The following is a 10,353-nucleotide window of genomic DNA, read 5'->3' as shown; positions in this document are numbered from 1 at the left end:
TCAGCCAAAACGTGTACCTATTAGTTGTTATCTGAAGGTCCTCTTTTCTTTGTCTCCTGAGCTCGGACGAGGACGCCTGTTTGCTCTCTTTTTGGATCCAACCACCATAAGAAACCATCCATGCTCACCAGTGCACCCATCTCTTCTTTGCTCTTACTCCGGCGTTTGCTGCATCACCCGAGCTGCAGGAAACTCCGGGGTTCACGGACTATTTCAATGTCCTTTCTTATTAAAACCTTTCAGACTTCGATTGGTGAATAAGAAATATTTTTTAAACTTTTGAACAAAAACATGTCTTGCAGAACAGTATTGCGCATTAATATTTATTCTGTAAGCTTCTAATAAGGAAGCACTTTGAAGACACTGAACCCTAAAAACAGCTGGTTTGGGGATTTTTTCAACATTCTGCGCGCCTCTTTGAAATAACATCTTATAAATATTGACTGGGAACAAATAACTCTTTAAGCTCTTCGTACGTTTGTAGAATCCATTTGAATAAATGCCTTGGACTAGAGATATAACACCATGAGTGCAAGTCTTCATGTATGCATGCCTGAATACTGCAATCAAGAGGATAAAGTCGATCAGCTAACATTTCCAAAGTTTCCGTGAGCTGTACATGGTTTTTAGTAACTTACATCCCATTCAAGGTAGAAACAAGATTATTTAAATATGATTTGCACTAAAAATGTTGTATTAAAAGAATGCTGAGAGCAAAGCTTGAGTATGTTTTTATTTTAAAAGCCATTTTAGCAACAACAAAAAAGTTGTACATTGAATATAATTCCCACATTAAACAAGAAATAGCTGAACATTGAATATAAGTACGGTTGCACCTTGAACATAAAACAAGTAATCTGTGCAATAAATGGAAGTAGCAAAGTAAATTGAACATCATGCAGAACTTAATAAAATAAATTCATCAGCAAATTGCCATTTTTTTTCTGGATTGTCCTATTTATTTATTCATTTATAAAGGTATACATAGCGCAAACTTGATCCCGAAGGATATCAGAGCGCTTTACAATTTGAGGGAAAGGAAGGTAACTGTTCAAAACATGAGTCAAATGGGGAATCTAATAGGCATTGAATCAAATAATGCACACATAGCAGATCATTTATAAACCTGGGTGAACGAAGAATGGGCTAGTCGATGAAGCATATTGACATAAGGGGAGCAAATACAATAATCATATACAGGATTAATAACCAATACTATATAGTGTGTCTGATGCGATTAGAGCTGACAATCGCCCCTCATGTTAAGGTAAGAACTTATTCATGGGGTATCTTTTTGCTTCCAGTTTGAAAGATTGGAAGAGATTCTACGAATTTCTGGTGGAAGAGAGTTCCAAATTTTTGGAGCAGAGCCAGAGAAGGCTCGTTGGCATGTTCCCTCTTTGCAGGAGATCTGATGTTTCAAGAGGCGGGAATTAGCACTCCTTGATGGTCTGCCCCCTCCAGATTGTTCTAGCTTTTGCGCAAGGTAGTTGGGGGTTTTGAAGTGGAGGGCTTTGTGCGATAGGCAGGCAATCTTCAGTTGAATTCTAGCTTCGTAGAGCAGCCAGTTTAGAGATGTTAAGACCGGAGAGATGTGGGCATTTCGCTTGGTGCCCATAATCAATCTGGCCGCCGCGTTCAGTGATGCCTTTAGGGGGGCTAAAGTGTATTTGGGGAGGCCACATAGCGTAGCACTGCCTTAGTCAAGCCTCAGCAAAACAAGCGCTTGGACCACTTGCTTGAAATCTGGTTGAGGTAGGAAAGGTTTGAGATTCCTGAGTGTTCTCAAAAGGTGGTTAGCTCCCTTGCACACATTGCTAATATGAGTATTCATATTCAGATGCTTGTCCAGGGTGATTCCTAGAGATTAAACTTTATTTAAAGTGAGCGTACCATTTCACTCTTTTCCAATTAGCTGTCTCTGTCAGTGACAGGATTGGCCATCATTTTATAGTGTGCGAGTTGTGAGGTAAGAATTTACTGAAATTAGTAATGATTTCTTCTTCTAATCCTGTTGTGCTCTTTCCTAACAATATTATTTACTTTGGATACATCCATGTATGCTCCCCTATGACTTTTCTTCTGTGAGACGTGTATAATGGTAGGGGTAGTTGTCTCACATCTGGTACTGTCTGCATTTCTTTTTAACTAGAAGGTTATTTCTTTGGCTCATGCACCATTCACAGGGCTCACAGCTTTGATAGAAGGGTCAGCGCCCAGCACAGGTCTGCCTCTGGGAAGCAGAAACACAGGACTCCGGGGAAGGGTGGTTATGTATGGAGTATGCATGATATTTGTGTCACAAAATCAATTTTCAGTGTGTTTAACAGTATTTATTTCTACGCTGCAGACACTCGGTGAAATGAAGTAAATGGGCTGTGCTGGTCTTTTATTGCAGCTACACAGAATAATTTGTTGTTTTTAAATCTACATTAACTGAAAGCCTAAGGTATCTAAAATGTTAAATGAAATGGTCCGAACACCAAGGAGCATTCAGAAATATAGGTCAAAGATTTTAAGCGGATCTAAATATTATGTAATATTTCAATCACAATACATGTAGGAGGGGTCCATTTTATCACCGTGGATGTAATAAATTGGGTTCACTCAGATTCTTGAGTAGGCAATACCTGCAAACACAGCGAGCTTTAGGGCGGTGCCACCTGTGCGGCCGCACTGGGCTCTGACCTGGATAGAGGGCACCGACCTCAAGGGGCCGTTGTGTTTAGCAATAACTTTAACTTTGAAAGCACCTGCTGGATCCTTGTGCGTCCAGCTTTCAGGAAGCAATACAAATGTCAATATAACTCTTGGGATTAATGTTCCTGCTTGAGAGAGAGATCAGAGTTTTGTCTAGTGATAATTTTGACTCGCCATAAAGTGGCGCAGAGGGTTAATATCGCTGCTGCGAAGCACATATCGGTATTTTAAGTGGATAGCTGAGTGCATTAGTAAAGCCTAACTTTACCAGCGCTTTGAAACAAATGAAATGTATGTGAGGGAGGGACTATGGAGAGTTGAGGGGCACTTTTGCCAGGTGGTTGGGAGGAAATTTGAGGAAGATGTTATGAGTGAGGGGGCGCCAGAAAAGATTGTCGCACCCGGCACCACCAACACTAAACCCGGCCCTCTCTGCAAACTTTACATTACTGGAACATGCCATGTCATCATTGTAGGATGGACCCAGGAAGCTTCAAATGACAGATGCTTGCAAGACGTCTCTGACAGCAATCCACGTTAGACTCATTGAAACCCTGTGTACATCTATTTCACCATGGATCCTGTCCCAGCGGGCACAGCGGTCTGCAGGAAGAGTGGTCATTGGAAGGCTATGACAAGGCTAGAGTGTGTTTCTGCCTTAGCAAAGTTTGATGTAAAGACAATGGTCTTCCTAGGTCAATAAGAACCAGAAAGGATTCATTCAGCTTCTTTGATCAGTAAAGATACTTGAGTTAGCGAAGCAATTACTCGGTTCATGGTGGCTGATAACCAGAGTTACTAGAGGATAGTGATAGTGTAGTACGACAACTCATTATGTCAATTACCATGTGTACAGCTGAATGCCACTCACCTTGGTCAATTTGGTTACCAGTGTCCTAATATTATTTAACATACATGTAATTTCATTTACTGAAATTTGTTTTGTTTAATGAATCAGACTCTCAACATAATACAATAATTATATGTAATCGTAGTTAATATTGTTTGCATAATTATACTTAAATGTGAACCTCATTATTATTAATATAGTTATAAATGCATAAATGTATAGGTCTATACATAAAGAACCAAACAGTTGGTGAGAGGTAACCATGGTTCATACTACGCATCCTCGAAGGCTAATGCATTATCAGTAGCTGCGCCTGGAATGAGATGTCCTTGTACACAGCCTTAATGTTTTCCAGAGATGGGGTGGATGTGCTAGAAAAAGACTTACAAACAAGGTCCCTCTCTGTAGCGTATTATCACAAAGCGGGTCTTCGAATAGGATCTGCAAACATTTCTTTAGGGTGGCAGTTGCGTCTCAGAAACCAGATGTAGGTGTTTACTCAGTGATTAATTTGAGCGGGTGGTTTCTGGTGCTCGGCACCAGCACTCAATTGTCAACACTGGTGCTTATAGCCGAACTCGATCCAAAGGTATTGGAGCGCTTTCCATGAGCACCAGTTAAAGGGCACATTAATTTTTGATAGGCGTGGGGATATTAAGTGATTTGCCCAGAATCACAGGATGTTGAGCCTATGCAAAGACTCGATCTGCTTCCCCAGCTCCAAAGTCAGCACTTTGGCCCCAATTAGGGTCGGCCCAGAAAAGGGTGAGATATTTATCCTAACCGATATATTATGAATGCTACCCACATCCTAATATATTGGTTGAAATAAATTGCACCCAATAATGATTATTGCTCTGGAAATGGGGTGGAATATGTAGATTTGTGTTGCCTTCAGCAGGATCCACATGTCATGTTGTTTATCTGGCATTTTTACCTCCGAAGATTTCAACACGGTTTGCCTGGCAAAATTTAGGCAGGGAGTGCAAGGCTTAAGACACAGCTTATAATTGCAATATGTTGTGGTAATGTCTCTTTTGATATGTGTTGTGGCTTTCAAAATGCGTAACCTTTTTTAAAAGTTAGTAAAGTGAGATGTGTAGAAGCACCCAAAGTGAACTAACATTAATCTGAATCTGCTGTTCCCTAAAGCCACATCCTTCTGAATATGTTGTGGGCGTGTCATCTTCATTGTATTTTATAAAGCTTCAATCATAACGTTCATTATGCAATAAAACATGTGCAGACATAATCGAGACTTCATTAACCCTGAAACAATAGTTTTAGAGATTCACATATGAATTCAAATGCAATAGCTCTCTGCATCATTTCCAGCTCACACATTTTAGAAGCAGCTAATTAATAGAGAAAACCATTAGAACTCCACCACGAATCATCAAAAATCCACTGAAGAGAAGGGGGAGAAGGAACTTGTTATCACCTCCTGGAGCTGTAAACACACAAAAATTATTAATTATTCATGGTTAATATTTATGCTACAGACAGACGTTTCATGAAAGTGCTTCAACAATAGGCTCTCAATGTACAAGTCTATAATGTGAGATAACAGAGTCTCCTCATTTTTTAGGTTTAAAGTATTTTATTCAGCATAACATGTTGGGACAAACACACATCCTCAAAAAGCGATACGACAGGGCAGAAACAACCCCCAAAGCTCAGGTGTACCATCAGCCAAGATTATCATGACGGGTTACGCTCCCACAGAAATACATGATATGTTCTGTCACAGCATGAAATGACTTTCCCCACGCAACCCTACCCCAAACCCCAACTACCCAACTCCCTTCCCCCAACCCCCCTACCCCTCCATCCCCCACCCCCCGTCCAGTGCACAGTCCCCAACCAAAAAGAAAATACGTCAAGGCCATGTCTCTCTTGGAGAAGAAGTCCAGTAACAAATCATTGGGCAGGCTCTATCGGGCTTGGCAGCCGCAGAAGGCGGAGGTACCTAGGGCAGGTGAGCTCCCTAAATTCCGTGAGCAATAGGGAATGAAAAGGTTGCCAGAGCTCCCTGAATTGCTCCACATCTCCCGCTACTGTGAGGGACATTCTCTCCATTCCCAACACATGCCACAGCCTATGGAGCCAACCTGTGATGGAGGGTATCGTAGCAGTGTGCCAGTGTATTAAAATGTTTTGGACTGCAGAGCCTAGAGCTATCGCTATCTGTCTGCCCCTACGGGATCTAAGGGGGTACATCAGTCCGTTCGGAAGCCCCAACTAGGTATAAGCAGGGAAGCGCGGCAATTCAATGTTGAAGAGTGCGTCAATATCATCCAACACTTCCTTCCAGTAAGGCTCCAGTAACGGGGGATCCCATAGAATGTGTGTAAGTGTCCCCCGGTGCCCGCACCCCCGCCAACATGTGTCCTCCTTGCTGTGATCAAATTCGTGGACTCGTTCAGGTGTGTAGTACCAGTAGGTAGAGACCTTGGTCAGAGTATCAGTGAGCCCCATGTGGTATGCCGAGTGCCTCGCCCTATAAGATATGTGCTCCCATTCCTTAGGGCTCAGTGTCCTCCCCAGTTCCCTTTCCCAGCGCTCCCTCCCTGGATGATAACTGTGTGTTGCAGGTGGTTGCAGCAGCTTGTAGAGGTCTGTAATCAGTTTGGCATCCGATGTGCGCGATAAGAGCCACTTTTCGTAAGGAAGAAAAAGCCTATCGGCTGACTCCCTTACTTGCGGCTGGAGGGCCCAATGGCGAGCCTGCATATAGCGGTGTTGATCGCTCTCCGGGAGTGAAAACTCCTGACGGAGTTGGGAGAAGGTGACAACTTCCTCAGGGCTATACAAATGGCACAGGGTTCGGCACCCCCCCTGCCTCTAAAGCGTGAACGCTCCTCTCTCCAGTCCCGGGGTAAAGTCTGGGTTGTCCACCAGTGGTGTGAGCGGGGACGGGAACGTGGTGAGACCGTGTGGAAGGTTAGTAGCGTCCCACACCCGCAGGGGTACCCTCGTAACAAAGGAGGCGTAAAGGTTTTTGGGCCTATGTGGACGCCGCAGGAAAGGAATCTCCTGCAAAGGTCTCCCCGCCACCGCCTGGTCTTGGAAGAGCCAATGTTTATCGGACTCCCATCTACTCCATTCCACTAGATAACGGAGATGCGCAGCCTGGAAGTATTTGCGGAAATCTGGTATCCCCAAACCGCCTGCTTCAGGGGCCAGCAGCGAGAGGGCTCTGCGCATTCTAGGCTTCTTACCCTGCCAGACAAAGCGCGAAACCTCCGCTTGTAGTTGCGGTATCCACCCGACCGGCGGTTGGAGCGGCAAGGCCCGAAAAAGATAAAGTACTTGGGGCAAGACCGTCATTTTGACAGCAGCTATCCTGCCCAGCCAAGAGAGAGTTCCGCGATTCCATCGCCCTAGTTCCTCCCTAATCTTCGCTCCTAGGGCTTGATAGTTGGCTGACACCATGGCTGACAAAGTGGGAGCAATCTGAATCCCCAGGTAAGGTACTGCACCCGAAGACCAAAGCATGGGAAACCTGTGTTGCAGATAGGCTCTAGTAGCCGGCTTGAGGGAAATGTCTAAAGCCACCGACTTCCCCTTATTCATTTTAAACCCCGCTACCGTGCCGAAGGAGTCCAATTCCTCTATACACGCCGGGAGGGCCGTCCGGGGACCGTCAATGGACAGGATGACATCATCCGCATAGAGGCTGATGGTGTGCGTGAAACCCCCCATCCGGATTCCGGTCACCGCGGAATTATCACGCACCCGTTGAGCGAACGGCTCCATATAGAGAACAAAGAGTAAGGGCGAGAGCGGGCAGCCCTGCCGGGTGCCACGTTCAATGTCAAAGGTCGCAGATGTAAACCCGTTAACCCGGACCACTGCTGATGGTTGTCTGTAACAGTTAAGAATCATGGATCTGAACTTGTCCCCTATCCCCGCTTTCACTAGAACCCGCTCCAGATAAGGCCAGTGGACTCGGTCAAAGGCCTTCTCGGCGTCTACCGCCAGCATCATTCGTTCTCCCGGAATCCGGGAAGCCTTCTCCAGAAGGTGGACCATCCGTTTCGTATTGTCCACTGTCTGTCTCCCAGGGACAAAACCTGCTTGGTCAGGGTCGATGAGACCGGGTAAGTGAAGAGCTAGACGCGCGGCTAAAATCCCTGTATACAGCTTCAAATCAACATTTAAAAGAGAGATCGGTCGATAAGACCCACAGTGCTTCGGATCCTTACCAGGCTTAGGGATAACCATAACAGAGGCCCAGAGAAGGTCAGGTGTGATAGCTCCGGGCTCAGCAAAGGAATTGAAGAGGTGCGTAAGCATGGGGGCTAAAAAATGTGCAGAAAGTTTTATAATAGAGGGCCGTGAATCCATCCGGCCCAGGCGCCTTGCCATGTTTAAGTCTGGCAATAGCAGAGATCACTTCCTCTATCCAGATGTCTCTATCCAAATATTCCGCCTGCAAAGGATCCAGTGACGGCAACGTAACCGAATCCAAGTAAGCAGTCATAGATATCTCGTCCGGGGGCTCTCCCGTGTAGAGGTCCTTGTAAAAGTCACGGAAAACCGCCGCGATCCGAGCGTCTCTACGTTCCCTGCCTGATCGGAAATTTCCTTCACCAGTTGATTCTGACGTGTCACTCGGAGCTTATGGGCCAGCAGTTTACCACAGCGGTCTCCTCCAGTATAAAAAGTGTGACGCAGCCTCAGTGCCGCATACTCTGCCCGGTCGAGATCTAGGGCTGCCAGGAGCTTCCTCGCTTCCTTGAGCTGCCTCCAGATCCTGGGAGCCCCCGTCCTACGATGTATCTGCTCAAGTTCTCTAACCCGACCTGTAAGTTCATCTCTCTTGGCCTGCCGTTCTTTGTTGTCAGCCGAGGAAATCGCCAAAAATTCCCCCGAATCACTGCCTTTGGCGCCGCCCATTGCTTGGCTCGGCTAGTGTCAGCGTTGTCATTATGGGATTGATAGTCCCGGATCGCCTCCTCAACGCGGGCCACCACCTCCTTCCTATGTAACAGCGTGTCACGTAGACGCCACGTCCTGGGCTGGGAAACGGCCGGTGGCAAACACAACACAAACATAGCCTCAACTGGGGCATGGTCCGAAAGGGAAATCACACCTATCTCTGATCCCGAAGTTAGACCCCGCACCGGGGAGGTAACTAAAAGGTAGTCCAACCTCGCATACGTCTTGTGCGCATGGGAATAATACGAGTAGTCCCTGTCCGTGGGGTGCATGTGTCGCCACAGATCAAGGAGGTCAACTTCCTCCAACTGAGCCCTATGGTCCGCGGAGAATTCCCCGACCTGCGGGGAGCGTTGCGCCGATCTATCCAGTGCACAGTTAAAGACCATGTTGAAGTCACCACCGAGTATGATATGTCGGTCCTGGGAAGAAGTAATGTCCTTGATCGCGGTCTGCAGGAAACGATCCTGCCTTTCATTAGGACTATATAGGGACCCGATCGTAAACAGAAGGCCTCCTATCTTAAACCGATATGCGAGTAGCCTGCCCTTTTGTTCGGCGAACTTGTGGAGGACCTCTCCCCTAAAGTGTCGAGCTACCAGTATCGCCACCCCAGCCGTTTTAGTAGTACAGGAGGAGAAGAACTGTGATGGGAACTTATGAGAACGGAGTCTGTGCGTGTCTTGTGATAGGAGGTGTGTCTCCTGGAGAAGACAAATGTCTGCCTGGGTATTCTCCAGAAGTGAGAGCACAGCCCTTCTCTTGACTGGATTATTCAGCCCCCGGACATTCAGGGTCACTACCTTGCAAGTGTCAGGAGGCATGCGGAGGGGTGTAGCAGAAAGCAATGGGGCCCCATAGCAACAGGGCAACAAGGGCATAAATGCTGCAGTGTAGTAGAGGTGACACAATAAGGAACAAAGCACTATCATGTATGGGGCAAAAATGACCGATCAAAGCCAGAGGCCTAATCAATGTCTGGACAGCTATAGACCACAACAAGTACTGGACAGCCCACCCTGTCCCTCCCCCACTCTCCAGCAAATCAAAAAGAAAGTCAAAGCCGTAATTGCAGCAGTCAATTCTGAGCAAACCAAGAAGCACATACATTGCCTGAATAACAAGGAACCCCATTGTGCACTGGACGGCCCTCCCCCTTCCCCGCCAACACCCGGATCCCCCCCCTTGCCTGTCCCACCCCCTCCCAAATCCCCCAAGAACTGCTTCCCCCCCTTCTAACTGCCCAACTGACCCCAGTCCCCACCCGCAACTGGGACTGTCCCAACAACCCCAACCCCACCCCCAAAAAACATTGTCCAAGTCCAGTCCGTAGCGGACAAGCCTGTGGAGAGTCAAAAAAGTGGACGTCCAGCCACTACACACTTCCCCACCCCCCGCCCCCCTGAACCCCCAAACCTGCATTACAGTCATGGCGATGTCGATCTCCCCCCGGAGTACATTCAGGCTGTCAACGCGACTTCACTTGTCGCCGTGACGGTGGCTACATCTCGCGATGCATCGTCCAGGTCCGCAGCTGCAGCAGGCGAACCCGGTCTCGTTGAGGAGGCCGAGGACCGCCGGCCAGGGATCGTCTGCCAGCCATCCCTGGTGATACCGCGCTGGCGAGGTGTGAATGTTCCGGCGTCCGTAGCAGTGATACCCAGCACCCCACATGTATCCTGAAGGGAACGCAGCTGGTGTAGTGTCCCATTCCACCGGAAAATAAGGCGGAAAGGGTGCCCCCAGGAGTATTGAGTGCCATGCTCCCGAAGGAAATCAGTCGCAATTTTAAAGGCCTTGCGTTTCTGCAGGTTGGATGCTGCGAGATCCTGGTAGAGTGCCACCCGGTGACCCCTAAA

General features: G+C 47.2%; 1 protein-coding gene across 1 annotated transcript in view; it reads right to left on the bottom strand.

Moving 5' to 3' along the window:
* Positions 1-715: 715 nt before the first annotated feature.
* The window catches only part of LOC147693521 (ecto-ADP-ribosyltransferase 5-like), a 215,018-nt gene continuing 205,380 nt past the window's right edge, over positions 716-10,353 (bottom strand). Inside the window, exon 4 of the mRNA XM_086933746.1 lies at positions 716-5,000. Coding sequence (XP_086789872.1) covers positions 4,906-5,000 — 95 coding nt within the window. The 3' untranslated portion in view covers positions 716-4,905. The remainder of the gene's footprint in view (positions 5,001-10,353) is intronic.

The sequence above is a fragment of the Lissotriton vulgaris genome, chromosome 8 (genome assembly GCF_964263255.1).
Source record: "Lissotriton vulgaris chromosome 8, aLisVul1.2, whole genome shotgun sequence".
Lineage (NCBI taxonomy): Eukaryota > Metazoa > Chordata > Amphibia > Caudata > Salamandridae > Lissotriton > Lissotriton vulgaris.
The sequence above is the reverse complement of the archived record's forward strand: the minus strand, read 5'-3'. Positions and strand labels throughout refer to the sequence as shown.